At 29.2% G+C, this 19,196-nt stretch overlaps 1 protein-coding gene across 1 annotated transcript; it reads right to left on the reverse strand.

Annotated features, from left to right (window-relative positions):
• Positions 1-17,098: 17,098 nt before the first annotated feature.
• On the reverse strand, positions 17,099-18,136 carry LOC124899626. Its single transcript, XM_047414579.1, has 3 exons — positions 17,912-18,136; positions 17,786-17,869; positions 17,099-17,536 (listed from the first exon to the last, which is right to left on the reverse strand). The coding sequence occupies exons 1-3, from the start codon at positions 18,134-18,136 to the stop codon at positions 17,099-17,101; spliced, it is 747 nt and encodes a 248-aa protein (XP_047270535.1).
• Positions 18,137-19,196: the final 1,060 nt, after the last annotated feature.

A 19,196-nucleotide genomic window follows, 5' to 3' on the forward strand; every position in this document is an offset into this window, starting at 1 on the left:
AGCCGGTTGTAGATTCAAATCCTGCCACCCACTGTTTTATAAAGGGAAAATTTCAGAAATAGCAATTATAGAGCCTTAATTGTAACTTTTATAACAACAGTTTCATAATTACGAAAAATAGCAAATTGTATTTTGTATTTAAGTAAACTATTGTTATACAAATACATATACAACAAGATTTAGTACCCTTGTTTTACTCATATTAGTTGAGTTAAATAAGGAATAATTATCTCATCTAGTTAAATTCTCATAAATTACTCTTATTTAAATTAGTAGATTCTTTTTCCAAATCAAACTCAAATATGAAGATTATTATTTTCATGATTTTCAAAATTTCAACATATCATTCTCTTATATCTCTAACTATTTTTTCTTGTTAGTTTTTTCATTTTTTTAATTTTAATTTCTTTTTCTTTTCCATTTTTTCTTTCCACTTTATTTTCTCTCTTCTATTTCTATTCTCTTTTTTCCTTTTTTATTTATTTTTTTCTTTTTTCATTTTCTCTTTTTCTTTTTCTCATAATTTTTTTTTGTTTTCTTCATCTTCTTTTTTTAAATTTTTTTCGCTTTTGTTTTTACACTTCTATTTCTAGTTTCTATTTCTCTTTCTTTTTTTTCCTTTTTCATTTCTTTTTTTTTTGAATTTTTATTTTTCGTTTTTGTTTTTTCTATTTTTTTATTTTTTTTTATTTTTTTACTCTTCCATCTCTACCTTTTATTTTTAAAAGACAAATATCTATATCATATATACATATTCAAAAAATCTACAAAATAAATAAACATACAAATCTGCATATGTATTTACGGTAAAAAGCATACATATATATCTGCATATGTATTTACAAAAATACATATCTGACTCACATGTATTTACAAACATATAGGACACAAAATCTCTATAACAAAAATGATTATTATATACATATACATATAGGTAATAAAAAAATACATGATACATATCTTAAACAGTAAAAGAAAACAAATACGTACATGTGTTACCCTCTAAAATGACATAGTATGTACAATTCAAAGATAAATCCAACACCGTATAAAATACATATAGCTCTGCATATGTATTCACAGAATACATACCTGATCCATATGTATATTCTTATTTTATACGAGCCACCTTTGTATCTTACAAATACATATGAAAATATATAGTATAGTTATGTTTATTACTGTTTAATATGAACATGATAAGTATTTCATAAATACATATGTATGTTTTATACTATAAATACATATCCAGATCTATATGGCTATGTATTTTGTATGTTTTTTGAATATGTGTATGTGATATACATATTTGTATTTTTTCAAAAATAAAAGTTAGAGATGGAAGAGTAAAAAACGGAAAAAAATAAAAAGAAAAAAAACAAAAAATAAAAAAAAGAGACGTGAAAAAGAAAAAAAAAAGGAAGAAAGAAAAATAGAAGTGTAAAAATAAAAGATAAAAATAAACAAAATAAAAAAGAAGAAGAAGAAGAAAACAAAAATAGAAAAAGAAAAAAATATGAGAAAGGAAAAAAAAATCAAAATAAAAAAGAGAGAAATAGAAGAGAGAAAATAAAGTGGAAAGAAAAAAAAATCAAAATAAAAAAATACAATGATAAAAAAAATAAAATGAAAAAAACTAACAAGAAAAAAAGGCAAAGATATAAGAGAATGAAAAACAGTAATGATGTTTTATTTTAAAATTTTGAAGCTTATGGAGATAATTATCTTCAAATATAAAAAAAGAAAAAAAAGTGAAAAAGGAAAAAAAGAGAAGAGAAATAGAAGAGAGAAAATAAAGTGAAAATAAAAAAATAAAATTAAAAAATGATTAAAAAAAAAATAAGATGAATAAAAGTGGATAAAAGATATGGCTATATTTGGGGGAGGTGAAATTGTGAAGTGAAAATAGGAAAATATAAAGTAGTGAAAGTAAAATATGCACTTGGCTAGTTAATGAGTAAAATAATGCTACTCTTGCTATAAACTGTAATTTTATAAAAGTGTTGCTATTTATTTTAATTATAGTCTTAAGTATGTTAGTCTCTAATTTTTTCTTTTATAAAAGACAATGGGATCAGTAAACATAAGCCGAAACATGCGGTAGGTCAATAAGCCTGCTTTGGCCCATTTTATTAGTCATTTGACTTCTTTTAATTGTTTTTCTATTTTAATTTGTTTATCTTATTTTTTTTTTTAATATATCATGTAGTTTAAAAAATTTATAAAAAAAATATTGTAAATCATAATAATTAAAAATTTAAAATATTTAAAAGATAAAAATTTATTAATTTTTAAAATTTTATCAATGCATATGACTTGGGACAGAATAAAAAATATTATAAATAACAATAATTAATAGTTTAAAATATTTTAAAATTTTAATTGAATCTCAAAATTATATTAATAATAAAAAATTAAAACAAATAAAGTAACACATATTATTTAAAAATACGTAAAAATATTATAAATTATAATAGTTAATGATTTAAAATATCTAAAAATCATATAAAAATATAATTGAATATTTAAATTACAAGAAGAAGTAATATATACTGATATGTATCTGCACGATTTCCTTGAGATTTAGGGTGTGTTTGGTATGACGGAAAATGTTTTCCATAGAAAATATTTTCGTAAAAAATATTTTCATGGAAAATAAGTTAATTTCTTACTTATTTTCTCATGTTTGATTGGTGAGAGGAAAATGTTTGGTTGGTGAATGGGAAATTATTTTTAAAAAATATATTTTAGTATTTAGCTAAAGAGTAGAAAATAATTTTTTATTTTTTTAGGTTGGGGGGAGGAGAGAGGGGGTTGGGGGGGGGGGGGGGGGCTAGAGTGTGGAGTAAGAGAAAAGTTTGAATTTTTTAATAAAATATAGATATCGGAAAAGGTTCTAATATACCCTTCAACTATTAGAAATGGGTCAAAAATACCTCCTTCCACCTTTAGGCTCAAAAATACCCTTTCATCTATCTATTTGGCTCAAAAATACCCTTAATGTATTAGAAATTGCTCAAAAATGCCATTCTTTATCTATTGGTTCAAAAATACCCCTTCTCCTTTATATTATATATTTTTTTGTTTTCACGTAGGAGTATTTTTTTTGTAATTACAATTTTTTAATTAAGATATTATATATTTTTTGATGAAATAGATATGCATTAATTAGTATATTTTTTTTTTTTGGTTTCACGTAGTGATGGAATTTTTTTAGTTACAATTTATTTTATTATATTATTATTTTGGAGTTTTTTCAATATAACTTTTTATTATTATGTTATCTCTGGGTTTTTTTAATTATAATTTTTTATCATTATATAGCTTTTGTGTGTTTCATGTCAGGGGTGTTTTTTTTTTAGTTATTATTTTTTAGTTTTAGGTTGGTACCAAGTTATCAGGTGATTTACGGTATATCATAATAGCTATATTTATGGTTAAAAAAATTCAAGAAATATATTTTTTCTTTTTATTATTACTATTTTTATGGTTTCATGTTGGAGAAGGATATGGAAGGAAATTAAGTCCTAAAATAGAAAAAATATATTTCTTGAATTTTTTTAACCATAAATATAGCTATTATGATATACCGTAAATCACCTGATAACTTGGTACCAACCTAAAACTAAAAAATAATAACTAAAAAAAAAACACCCCTGACATGAAACACACAAAAGCTATATAATGATAAAAAATTATAATTAAAAAAACCAAGAGATAACATAATAATAAAAAGTTATACTAAAAAACCCCCAAAATAATATAATAATAAAATAAATTGTAACTAAAAAAAGTCCATCACTACGTGAAACCAAAAAAATAATATACTGATTAATACATATCTATTCCCCAAAAAAATATATAATATCATAATTAAAAAAATTTAATTACAAAAAAATACCCATACGTGAAACCAAAAAAAAAAATATAAAGGAGGAGATATTTTTGGACTTAAGTTTAATGTTAAGGGTATTTTTCATCCAAATAGATGAATTGAGGGGTATTTTTGAACCAATAGATGAAGAGTGGCATTTTTGAGTCATTTCTAATACATTGAGGGCATTTTTGAACCAAATAGATAGATGAAATGGTATTTTTGAGCCTAAAGATGGAAGGAGGGCATTTTTGACCCATTTCTAATAGTTGAAGGGTATATTAGACCATTTTCCATATAGATATTATTTTTGGAAGGGGGGCTCGTAGGAGTAGTGGTGGGGTGGGGTAAGGGATGGACTAAGAAAAAAATTTGAAATACTTTTTAAAACAATTGAATTTTGGGGGTAGGGGTGGGGGTAGGGGTAGGGGTAGCATCCAGTCTAGCCCACTTGCATTAAAATTGACGGGCTTCAATGTAATTCAAGAAGATACTTATGATGAAAGAAAAACCCAAGAACGAGCCCAAGAATTATGGAGAAGTATGGGCTAAGTACTATACATATTTCACGATTCGAGTCCATGTCCAAACAGAAGAAGATTGGGCCATATGAGTTTTGATTAAATTCGGGGATTTATTTTTTATATTATTTTCCTAGTTTAAAGTTTCCTAATTTTAAAGTTTCCTAGATCTATTTATTTCCATAAAAAGTAGAATTCCAATCCCATGCTATTTGGGATAGTTTTTTTTTCCTATATATAGGGATGAGTTTTGTTATTTTCAATTAGACAAAATTATTATTAATTGAGAATTTCTCTTATTTACACCTTTGTGTGTGGCTAATTGGAATTTATCTTGCAACCCTATAAGAACGATTCTTTAGGAGGTAAGATTAATTCTTAATTTTGATATCTTTGGTTTCTATTAAAGTTAATTAACGAAGGTGATTAGTCTTATACTAATGGAAAATTTACATAAACTAGCAACCTTAAGATATTAATTACAAGAAATAACAATAGTTTGCCAAAATTATAACTAAGAGAAAATAGCCAAAAGCCCCTCCGACCTTTACCCCAAATCTCAACTACACACCTATACTTTGCAGGGGTTCTATGAAATCCCCCTGAACATTTTTAAAGTAGAATATTTACACCCCTAAAGGCTTATGTGGCAAAGAGAGTGTATTTCACTCTCTCAAAGAGAGTGAGTAATCCAAAAATATTAAAAAACATATTTTTTACATTTCTTTTTAAAATAAATACACACACACACACACACACACACACACACACACACACATATATATATATATATATATATATATATAATTTTTATTTTATTTCTTCTTCATCACCATCCTCAAAATACTCTCTCTTTATCTTTCTCATCTCTATTTATGTCGGAATCTAAATCACATTTTCAATACTTCTACCAATTTCATCTTCTCACCATTAATTTCTCAATTACCATTTTTGTCTCTACCAATTTCATTTTTGTTTTAAATTTCAAAATGAAAATCAACATTCAACACAACAATCAATACTTACAACAATTATCACCAAAAGAAATAAAACAAAAGATAATATGACGACCGACGAGCTCATCGACGATCGAAAGATCTTAGTCAATTTTCCAGTGAGTTCACAGACGAATTTCGGTTGGTTCGTTTTCAGGAAAAAGAAATGAAGAAAGGATATCCATTTGTCGAAACCAACAAGAAAATCAACACTTTTTCTATTAAAAAAAATGGTTGGAGAAGTTCACCAAAAATGGTTGGAGTAGTCCACAAAAAATGATGTTTGTGAGTTTCCAACCGACGAGTTCACCAACGAATTTGATGTTTGTGTGTGTTTCTTGATTTTTAAGGTGGGGAGGTTGGAGCAGACAAGAAAACCAATACTTTTTACACTTTTTGGTTTCATTTTTTTTCTTGAAGATGTTAGCTTCTTTCTTTCTTTCTTTCTTTTTGTTTTTGTACAATTCATCAAAAAAATTTTTTTGCTGGAAAACTGAAAGCAACGACAAGAATTACGGAGGAGGAAAAATAGAAAAAGAGAATATATATATATATATATATATATATATATATATATATTAAAGAATAAAGAGAAAAGTAAAATATATAAAGTAAAATAATTAATTTTTTAGAGTAAAAAAAGATTAAGAAAATGACGTGGCAGCGAGTGAGCTCACTGCCTGAAACAATGTCTGGACATGAGCTTTTAGGGGTGTAAATATTCCACTTTAAAAATGTTCGGGGGGTTATAGGACCCTCCCGCAAAGTACAAGTGTGTAGTTGAGATTTGGGGTAAAGGTTGGGGAGGCTTTTGGCCATTTTCTCTTACAACTAATAAACAAACTAGCAATATTTTACCCTTTTTTTCTTAAAAGCGCGTGAAATCTACTCTTTAATTTTCAGATTCCTATTTTTACTCTACTTTACCAATTTCACTTCTCCCCAACTTTCATTTTTTTTTTCAAATTCCCCCAAATTCCGCGTGAAATCCCACGATCTTGATAAAGATCATCTCCACTTCTTAAGGTAAGTTTTTATTCAGTTAATGCATGTTTTTTTTTTCATTTAATTTCTGCTAAGGTGTTTTAGTGTCGCCATTTTTCAAAATTAGTCTGCGAAACTTGTCTTTTTGAGTTTTTTTTTTCTGTTGAAATTGTACTAGTTAATTTATAATGGCTTAACATGCAAATCGTAGTAGTTCAGTTAGAGGAAATCAATCGAAGAATTTAGTTTCCGATGAACTACCATCGTTTAGTCTTGGTTTAACACAAGACAAAGATTTTAACTTGGGTTCTACTAATATTATGTCTGACGAAGGTGTTACCGTTGAAGAGTTGAGATCGAAGCACCATAACGATCCCAAAAAAATTGTGGAAATAATGAAAAGGAAAGCATTGACAAAATCTTTATCCCCAAAACCCACAAAATTTCAAAAATTAATGAAAAGGAGAAAATCGGATGAAAAAGGAGAATGTCGTAAAATTGCAAGTCCTGTTGCATTAGATTGTGAATTTGAACAAGAGAAAGTGGAGGAGGTATGGTGCTATTCGAAAATTTTGTTATTTATATGAATTGTATATGTTATATACAATATATTTCAAATATGTATTTGATATCTAAAATTTGTATAAGATATTTGTATTTATCAATGGCAAGGTTTTTGAATATATATTTTTATATAGAAGTGTATTATGTATTTTGAAAATACATTTGTTATATAATTTATATATGTGTTGTTATATTCTGTTCTTGTAAATTAAATCTGTACAATTCATGTATTCACAAAATACATATGTGTTTGTTGAAATATAATTCTAATATGTATTCTGAAAATACAATCAGTTTAGATATGTGTTTCTATGTTTACCTCTAAGAATTTTATTCGATGTTAAGTTGTATTTGGTAGTCATTACATTTTGAATGTGATATGTAGTTCTTGTTTGTTGAAATGTATTTTTTACATACATCAAGTGAGGACAATTTCTGTGTTTTGATAACTTATATTTTGACTAGTAATGTATTTTAAAAATACATATGATACATTTATATATAGAATGTATAAACTAACTATAAGATGTATTTCATAAATACATATAAGACACTGTTTGTATAAACTAGTTTTAAGATGTATTTCATAAATACATATAAGACACTGTTTTATCATATAATTGTATTTTTTGGTTGTATAGGTCATGCATGATCAAATATACATGACACGAGTATTGCCCAAATTTTCTCCTCATACAGGATGTCATATGATCAACGACATTGACGACCGTATCAAGTCAATGTTAACGAAGAATCAGTACAAGATGTTTTGTACTAAAAATATATTTGATTTTTTCATGAAGAAGAAAGATTGTGTCGTCCAAACGCAATTAGGGAGATGCATTATGTCACCTGAAACTAGAGAAAGTTCTATAAGTGCCACAGTCATTCTTGCAAAGGGCACAATTCTTCATTTCACTCCTAGAGAGTTTGCTTTGGTGACTGGTTTGAATTATGTTTCAAATAAGGATGATTTTGTGTTTGATGAGGAGCGTCCAAATAGAATTATTGATCAATATTTTGATGGTGAGAGTTTTGTACAGAAAAAGAGTTATTTGCGGCTGTTTCTAACAAAATTTGGGGGGGGGGGGTTGATAACGATGAAGATGCGCTAAAGTTTGCCAATTTATATTTTATTCACGCATTCTTACTATCGTTAGTTGATACCGTAGCTATTCCATGCCTACACTTTGATTTGATTGAGAGTGATCGCTACAGTGATTATCCCTGGGGATCGGTTGCATTTAAAGGATTAGCTAGAAGTTTGCATAAAAATTTAAAGCCGAAAGGAAAGTTCTATATGCTTCTTAGAATGCCACTGGCCATCTAAATTTGGTTGTACGAGTGTTGTTCAAATGTGCCTCGTAATGTTGCTTCCAAGATGGACTCTCAAATTCCACGTCTTTTGAATTGGAAGACAAATTCTCCTCGCCCACGATATGAAACTCTTATGGAAAGTATGTTTGATGATACAGATGAAAAGGTTAGTTTTACTTTTTATCTTTTTATGTGATGTTGATTATTTTGTAAATATATTTTATGATCTGGTATATGTATATATACAAAATATAGAATTGTCATTGTTTATTCATTATTGAGTTTGGATCACGGTTAACTATTTTATAATGTAATTATTTTCAGCATCTGAATTATTTTTTACATTATTTAATTTAAATTGTAGGTTGTTTTTAAGAATATCGAGCGAACAAGAAAGGAGATTTCAGCTTTTCAAACACCGAAGAAGATTGTTCCTGGAGTTGCTAGTAATAATGTAGATGACATTGATTCGGATGATATTTTCAGGATCCTCCATAAAGACAAAAACAGTTAACCACAAAAAAAAGAACCATGTTGATCCATCAGCTTCACCTGCAAAGAAAAAATTGAAGCCACATCCTAAAGGTGTAGATGAGCAAACACCAAAAAGGACCCCTCAACACCGCGCTGCAAAGATGCCTTCTGTGAAGACTCCAATTAACAAATCAATTCTAACAAAAACTACGCTACGTGAAAATAGAAAAAAAATAAACCGGCCTGATAGTAAAAAATCTATTCCGATTCAGTCCCTTGCTCCGTCTTCGTTCAGTTCCGAAGATGAAGACGTCGTAGTTTCAAAGAAGGTCTTTGATAAGTTTCGCGAAAAGGTAATTTATTTTTAAGTTTTCAATTAATTTATTTTTGCATTTCTAATTATTGTATTTGAATTCAGGTTTGGCAAGAGTTTGATGATATCCGTGGCCTACTATCATCCAGGTTTGATCAGATGATGAATGCAATTAATAAAAATAAGGTACAACTATTCTAATTTACACGATTTTTATAAAATATACACTTGCCATGTTAAATACATATTCAACATTTATATATATATATATATATATATATATATATATATAGTAGTTGAATACAAATACAACATATATACATATACAACATATGTATTTTTAATGTCTGAAAATACATATACAGTTTGCTGAGTCTATTTGATTTGCTAAAATGTATTTTTATAAATGACAATATGTATAATAATAAATACATAGTCATATGTTACATTAGTTATGTTAAATAAAAATACAGCGTGCATATTATGTATTTTGAATAAATTCAAATGTAGGATTCATTGTCTTAGTCATATATTTAATATGTATTTTTTAGTTTGTGATATGTATAATCAAATATACATATGCAGAGCTGTACCAAACAGTTAGTTTACTATTTATTTTTTATTTGTATTTTCATGTTTAAAACATGAAGAAACAACCAAAAAGCAGAGAATCTAATCAGCCACCAACGGATGAGAATGTTAAGAATACCTCACCCCATCAAACGACTTCAAAGTTTGTTCATGAGTTTAATTACAATCCTGAAGGCACATTGGTAATTTAATTGCGTACATTTATATGCAACTTATTTTCTATATACACTTCTAATTTATCATTACAAAAAATAACATTAAAACAGGTTACCGAAGAGATGGCAGGATATCAAAGCAACAACATGAATGATGTGTACAATGATATTGATGGGTATAATGAGCATAATGACGATGTTATGGTAGAGCATTTTTTTCTTGGGGTTAGGTATACTTATATTGATGAATATTAATTGTTTTAATTTTTTATTGTTTCTTCTTTGAAAGGAAAAAACTGATATAGATGTGCATGAGGCAAAAGATGTATGTGTCTCTCCGGTATGTTGAATATATCTTGATTAGTTGTTTAGTTATTTAAAAAAATTATTTAATTTAATTTATATGAACATGTTGTGTAGAAAAAAAAACTGGTTGATGACAGTTTCGGGGAAGCACAAATGTAATACCCCGCATTTTTGGGCTAGTCTATGAACCATCATTCTTACGCGTATAAGCTATAATCCAAGTGATTCCCATGTAATTACAAGTTTCAAAATCTTTATCCTTATGTTTGATTTTCTTTTGAGGTTAAAAATGTTCATAGAAATTACTTAGAGCCAAGTTGAACTAAGATCTTTTGATTCGCCCAAAATTCGATATTCGATTCTACAAGGGTCTACTTCAAATGTATATAACTCTTTATATACATGGAATTTTTCATCCCAAGACCCACCAAATTGTATATATTAATTAGCTTTCCAACGATACCAATTTCTCCAAAATCTGATACCCGGGCGAAAAGTTATGGCCATTTTCGTGACTGAGGCAGTAGCATCGCGCGATTAGCGTGCGACACACGCCCTATCGCACACACCCAATTTCCAGGTGCTTCTTTCACGTTTTTAAGGGCAAAAAGGTCCTTTCCTTCACTCAAACTTGTCCATAAAAGATAATTAAAGCCCCCAAAACATTATTTACATCATTATTCAGCCTTTTCTCTCCAAAGAAAGTCCTAGCCCCCTCAAGAACACCAAGAAACTCCATCAAAATTTCTTCAAGATAGTCAAGAATCTAAGTTTTCTTATTCAAGAACTTCAAGAAGAAGCTTTAAGAACACCATTAGAGATTCAAAAGGTTCAAGCTTTCACATTCAAAGCATCATAGGAATCCAAGATTCAAGCTTTCTCTTCTAAGATCATCAATTAAGGTATGTGGGGTTTCAACAAGGACAATCATTTCGTCCTTGTGCCCAAAACTTATTTTAACTTATAAATTACTGAATTTTATGTGATTTTTCATGAAATTTGAAGTTAGGGTTTATACCCAATTTATATTGTTTGAAGATTATGAGTTTACAAGTGATTGAATATTGAATTGCATGACTATTTTTATGCATTTATACGCGTAACGGTATTTCTAAATTTTTGAAAGTGAGTTTAAGTATGATATTGAGATTCTTGATCTTATTATTTTGATGGTGTTGAAGTATTTTCAAGAAGCATATTGAGTTGGATGTTTTTCTATGATTTTGAATGTTTATATATGAGTTCTAAATTGGGATTCATACACATTATCACTATTTACAAGATTTTGAGTTTTGAGAGCTGTTGAAGATAAATTTCATGAGTTTGTTTATATTTTCATGAGCATTGCTGAAATTTCCAGATTTTAATATGATTTACGAATGCTTATGTTATCAAGCATAAATTCTGAGATGTTTTGACATGAGTTTGAAGCATGAGCTTTAATCCCTCATGATTAAGACTTCCTTATGTTCAAGTTATGAATTTTACATGTTTTGATGAAAACCCATATCCTATTTCACGTGAATTCCATGTAAATCCTCAAATCATGATTTTAGTTATGTAAGCATGCTATGCTCCTATGTTTTTAAGATATTCCCATATCCATGTATAAATCTCCATGTGCTTGATAGAATGCCCATGTAAATTGAATATAGCAATCATGACATGTTACCATGTGTTCTCATTAATGTACAAGTCCATAACCTCCAAATGTTTGAAAAAATGTCTAAATGGAAGCATAGTTGACAATTGACTATTGTAATGCTATTATGATAACTATGTGCTTCATGAAATCCCCAACTTATTGTATTATGGACTATTGACGTTGGTCATGTATTCAAGAATATCATGCCTTGTCAGTTTATTTCTATCGAGTCCTGGGGGTACTTGTAACCGAAAATATAGCTGTGTACCTAGAGCCAGTGTCATGTTTTCAAGATACTCTCAGTCAAGCCATGATCCATAGAATTCAGCCAATCTCATGACTCAGGAAAACTCAGTAAACTCAGTAGTTCCAGTAATCTCAGAGATCTTAGAAATTTAGTAATCTCAGTAGTATTTCTTCAGTCAATAGAACTCAGTTAACTCAGTTCAGTTAATCATGTTCAGTGTCTATTCAGATGGGAGTAGGATTTAGCACCGGGTGAACCCAAGGATGGGAACTCACCTGTCAGTTTAGGGTATGATTCTTAGAAGCAATCCTTGTGTTCCAGAACTACATGGCCAGCTTAGGTTGAGACATCTAACCTGTTAGGTTAGGGTTGATGAGGTGGCTTAACCTATCAGTTTAGGGTTCCCACCATTCTCATTTTGAGTACCTGCCAGTATAGGGTTCTCAAGTGTCCTTACCAGTAGTGGGGTATTGACACCCTTCCAATTGGGGTTATAGATTGGACCCCAATTCAGCATTATTCACCTAATTGGGGCATGTCGGTTAGATGACTACTTCCCATAATTTTAGTTTCAGACTCAGTTGTAGAACTCAATTCAGTTCTACAGATTCAGGACTGTCAGATACAGTCACTCAGCTCAGTACGGAACACAGTATAGTTCCATAGAAATAGGACCGTCAGATATAGTCCCCTATTTATTAGTAATACAGTTATCAGTAATCCTAAATATCAGTCACACAGTTATTAGAACACAATATTCAGTTCCAGTATGAGTCTCAGTTACAGTATTAGTCATAGTCTCAGTTTAGTAATCAGATCAGTAACTCAGTTCAGTTTCAGGTTTGCTTGACCATAGTGTACTTTTATCAGTTATCCAGTTATCAGTATTTCAGTACCTTAGTTTACGGACTATTTTAGAATCATATTATACGCTTGATCTTGCATTCTCAGATAATACAGTCTTCACAAATTCATGCTCAGTTACCTCATGTTACTCAGTCAATCCCTTTCTCATATGCATAATACTCTATAGTTTCAATCTAGTTATTAAGATTAAATACACTCTAGTTTTACATACCCAGTATTCAGTTTCAGTTATACTTATATCATTAAAGTAAGTTTTACAGAAACTAAGTGTAGAAATTCACCAGCTTATCAGATCATGTTTATTACTCATGTTTTAAGATATGTCAGCTTTCAGTTTATTCCAGCCTATTGGTGAGTCTACTTACACTTAACATGCATATTTTACTATTACGTATGAAATTAGTTTTACTTATTACATTCACCCCTGCATACTCAGTATATTCCAGAAGTACTGATCCACATATACACCTGTGTGGCTACATTTTCTCATAATGTAGGTACCAGTTATAGCCTACGCATCACGATCAAACAGTTGCAGATTCCAGTCAGCAGGTGATGAGTTCTCCTACTTCGAAAACTCCAGACAATTTTAGTTCATGTACAGTTCATTTACTTTTATATGTATTAATTAGTGATAGTTGGAGGCATGCCCCAACTATCTATAGTCAGTATAGTATAGGCTTCATAGATGTCAGTAGAAATCAGTTATGTAAATTTCAGTTTCATCCTTAAGATTTATCAGATTGTAAAGCTTCATCAATATTGTATCTATTTTAGGTCTTTAGTATGACTATGTTTCCGCACAGTAAACAGTTATTTATTATGCCATAATTCAGCTGCTTAACAGTATGCCAGTTCATGGGTTATCTTGAGATCACTTGTGGTTCCAAGCGTCGTGTGACCTCTCGAGATAGATTTTTGAGGTGTTACAATAAATATCAGAATCTCAATTCACATTTCCAGATGAGTTCCTTAGAAGCATTGATCTTTACCACATAAAAAAATCCAATGTTTAAGTTGAAGATGAGTTCAAGGTATCTTGAAAACGTGCATTGTTGCTTTTATTTATTGTTTGAAAATGCAACCTTACTAGGTCTTTATACAATTTTTACAGAACAAAGAAACTATTGTCGAGATGAATTTAAATAAACCAGTAGAAGATGAGTTAGAGGTTAATGATGTGGATAAATCAAAGTTAGATCAGCAACATATGACTCCGGTCCACATTTCTGATGGAGCAAATGATGAAAGCAATGCTGATCAAGATTTACCCGACTTTCAGATCACTCTTCCTAATGAGCTTCTTCCCAGTCTTAATGCATATGTCAATCTTGAACAAAGTATTATCGTATATCCATCGGCAAATGAAGCACAACAAACACCAATGCATGTTTCAAGGGTTAGGCGACCATTTAGATATAAGGAGTCACCATTCACAATGAATTTTGGTTCAGCAGATGGTTAGTACTCGTACCATAATTTTTTAAGTTAACAAATTTGTTTACTATATATATTACTTTTTTTTTTTGTAATGGATGATGAAGTATGAATTTGTATTTTGATGTTTAGTTGTATTTTTGGATCAGTTGTATATGTTTTTAATTAGATACAATTATATTTTGAAGACAACTTTATTATTTTGAAGTTTGACAACATAGATATGTAAAACTGAAGTAGTAAAAAATAAGTTTGTTAATATGTATTTCATAAATACATATGTGAAAGTTTTAACACATAATTGAACTTTTCATTCATCAATATACTAATTTATAGTAATACTACATCATCTTATGTAATTGATTATGTTTACATAATTTGAATGTCTTAATAATAAAGGAAGCACAGAAGTACAACGGAGAACATTCGATCAGAAGCGTCCCTTCATATCTCATTCAGTTAATGATATAGAAGACACCAAGGTCACCAATAAGTTCATGACGTAGCTTTCATTGTATCTTCTTAAATATCATTGAAAGAGGTATATAGGTTACAACTTAATTGTACTATATTTTATAATTTAAGCATTTTGTAAATTATCTACTAATATGTATAATGAATAAACAGAAACAACAAAGAAGAACATTATTTGAAGGGCAAGGCAAAAATATCAGTTATCAATTTTGGAATTTTATCTATTGAAGACAAGAATTGGTTCTACGTTATGAATACTCCTAGCCAGACATGGTCAGATGAGGTAAGTGATGTATTATTACGTTGGTGAGTTGTATATTGGTATAAATATTAGTTCTGTGTTACATATGAATATTTGTAACTGCTTATATTGTTATACTTGAAAATGTATATTTGTATATACATATGAAGTATATTATATGTTCACTAATATGTACATGATATTTACTTATGTAGTGTTGGATTCTTTGTATCTTTTTTTTTTTTTTACTATTAAGTATGAAATTTAATTATAATGCAGCAAATTGATGTATGCTTCTACTATCTACGAAAGAAGTTCAAGTATGATCCCAATAGCTCATATAAGTTCAGCACTGTAGACTACAATTTCATGAACATTGTTAGCAGGCTGTTTGATGTGTATAAAGTGGATGATGCATCTCTTAATGCTGGTGGAAAGGAATACCATCTAAATGAGTACATAAGTGGATTCCGCATGCATACTACAGTGCCATGGCATATGATTGATCATATGTTCATTTCTGTTCACGTAAAGGCCAAACATCATTGGGTTCTTGTGGTTATATCTTTCAATCATAGGTGCATATATGTATATGATTCTTTGTTAGCTGCTGGTCATGATGCTGTGGTGCTTAGTAAAATTGAAAAGTTAGCGGAGGTTATATCTATATGTCTCATTGCATGTAAATTCTACGAGAATAAGGGTATTGACATCCAATTACAAATTAAATGATAAGATGGATCCATTTGGTGTTTCAGTTGTGGAGAATGTGCCTCAACAACCAAGTGGCAGCTTGTAAGTAATGATATACATATTACTTGTATATATACATATGCATTAAAGTTGTAACAACTTTTTACTTATTTATGTATGTATTTGCAGGGACTGTGGCTTATATATGATTACGTATGCCGAGTGCCTTACTTTTGGTGAAGGTGTTCCATTAGTTGATTTTGATCCAGACCTTATTCGTATAAGATACGCTTCACTTGTGTGGGATTATGGTACTAGGAAAGCAGAAGCGGAGGCACAAAGTGATGATGAAGCACCAATGAGGCCTCTTTGGGAAATTGAGTTAACAGAAGGCACTGAAGTGCATGATATTTGATCTGTATTTTATTTTTTGAAGTTAAAAACATTTAAGATTAGGTGGATAAATAGTGTTTTTAAAAAAATTTCATGGGATTTATATGTTACTTTAATGGTCGAACATGGTATGTTAATGTTCCTTTATTGTTATATTAAGTTTATGATGTTTAATCGTTTAATCTCCTATTTTTAATAGTTAGTATATGTCTTTATAAACTGTTCTACGCAGTTTTTCATATGTATTTTTTTTAATGAATGTGAATATTTATGATAATACGTATGTTTATTCCAGTTAACATATGTATTTTTAACATACATATGCTTATTCCAGTGAACATTTGTAGTTTAACATTCATATGCACTTACTTTCACTTAACAAAGCAATTGTTAACACATGCATATTTCAGTGAAAATATGTATTTTTTCAATACATATTAACATTACATTGAACAAATATATTCTTAACATGAATATGTCATTTCAGTCAACAAATGTATTTTTTTTTTTTACATATATATGATCATTACAGTGAGAAATTGTATTTTAAAAATACATATGACATTAAATTGCACATTATCGTATATAATTTATATGAATTTTTTTTATTACATTTTCATAAATACGTGTCTTGTTAATACACATACAAACATATTTATTTTTGTCCAGATTTCTATTTGTAATTTTGAAAGATGCACATTATTGTTAATACTAACATTCATTTTTATTTACGTCTAATGCAAAAATAATTTTTTTCAAAATAAGTATCGCTCCTTTTATTACATATTCAAACATATGTTTAATGCAAAAAATATATGTATATCTATATAATATAAAATTAAAGATTTGTACTATAACAAATTAACAAGTTCAAGCTCATAAAAGTGTAACATCTGAACACTAACAAATTATCAATATCAATAAAAGGTTCAACATCCAAAATGATACAACTCAAATTGAAAATAAACAAATCAACTGAAATTTGACAAAAAACATGATCAAACTTATCATTTGTTGTATTTTCTACATGAACGCCTATTGTGACGTTTTAATCCACATGAACTACAACAATTTTTGCTTTTCTTTCTGAACATATCTCTTTCTGATTTACCACGCTCCTTCTTTGCAGGTCTTCCAGGGGGACGCTTGTATTTCGGGGGCAAAACTACCTCGTCCAATATTTTCTTTGGCATCACCCAATCATCTTTATGTGGTAGAGGATATGCAGGAAGATCATACGTTCTCATAACAGTTTTTGGCTTGTATATATGAGAGTAATATGGTCCCTTTTCAAGATTCTTGCTATCAAGTACAACACACGCATGCACACATGGTATCTCATCCAATTGGAACGCATGACAAGAACTTTTTTTTTTCTTTAGGCAAACAATAAAATATTTCTCCTCGTCATGGACTGTATAGACGTACTCTGAGGCTGGTATAACCTGAAAATATTAATACATAAAAAATATTAAAAAAAAAGTTAACAGTACAATTTGCTACAGTTTAACAAATCTATTTTTTCCAAAGCAACATATGTGTATTAATATGTCTACGTATGGTATACATATTTTTTCTCATTACAACACATACATATGTTAAGATTTTACTAATTAGTATATGAAGATATGTTTCATACAACAGATCAAAATTCAAGAACAGTTAATTTAATGATTATATCTATTTCATCATACCTTCATACGTGTACACTCAGCTTCATTCTGTTGGAGAATTGCTTGAAATTTTCCAATTAGATCCGTGCGTGTGTACAATGTCTCCTGTCTTTTTTCACAATTTCATTTACCAAACATCAATCTAACTTCCTCTAAAAAATCGTATATTGGAAGTTCTCTAGCCGATACTAATGCGGCATTAATTGACTCTGCAATATTTGATGATAAAGTCCATCCCCTATGAACTGTTGCATATAACCTAGCCCACTTATCGTATCCCGTCAATTCCAAGTAATTCTTCACCCTAACATCAACTACCTCCACTTTCTCCATTAACTGGTGAAATTCAGACTTTGAGTATGATTTTACCATGGTATAGAAAATTTCCGACAATGCATCATGTGACTTTCTAAAATCTTTTTTCACATTACCCCATAGATGCCACATACAAGCGTAATGTGGTACATTATTGTACATATCAGCAACAGCTTTTATATGCTTGCATTACGATCGGAAACTACACACATATGTTCTCTTTCACCGTATGCTTCCTTTAGATTCTCAAAAAACCATGTCCAGGATGCATGATTTTCATAATCTAGTATTCCATATGCCAATGAAAATATATGGCCTGAACATGAAACAAAGACATTAAAATGACGTTATATATAGATATAAAAAAATTAATATATATTTTGTAAATACATACAGCTGAAAACAACTATAGCTGGTATTTAACACAAAAACATAATTCAGAGCTATAATATATATATATATATATATATATATATATATATCCCAGCCAACACCAAGAAGAAATTTAATAAGTATTCTATAAACACATATAGCTTGCCAAATATGTGAATGCAATTTATTTCATTAAAAATACTTCACAACTTTAAATAAATAGATATATTTGAAAACATAACAAATACATAGTACAAACATAAATATGCTGCATATATATATATATATATATATAAATATATATATATATTATAAACACCTACAACTATTTATAGAGTCAAATACATGTTGGGAATAGCTTATTGGCTTCATCAATGGTACAGGCAGCTACAAATGTACCATTGTACAGTCCTCTGAGATAACTTGCATCAATAACTATCACATGTCTAAAGTGATCGAACTCCTGTATTAATGTAGTTAGTGCGACAAAAATATATAAAAACTCATTATCTTCATGCTTTTTCATTCGTATATGTGAACCTAGGTAAGTAGTATTCAAAACATGAATGTATGCAGGTAGTTTTTCGTATGATGCCGACGATTTCCCTCTCAAATCTTCAAGTGCTTGTTCCTTAGCTTGCCAACACATAATTTATGTCAAATCCATACCAAGGTCTTCCTTCATGTCACTTCTGATTTCAGTCGCATTGTATTTTCTTTTGTGATTTTTAAACTTTTGTTTCAC

Source organism: Capsicum annuum, chromosome 6 (genome assembly GCF_002878395.1).
Source record: "Capsicum annuum cultivar UCD-10X-F1 chromosome 6, UCD10Xv1.1, whole genome shotgun sequence".
In the NCBI taxonomy this organism is placed as follows: Eukaryota; Viridiplantae; Streptophyta; class Magnoliopsida; order Solanales; family Solanaceae; genus Capsicum; species Capsicum annuum.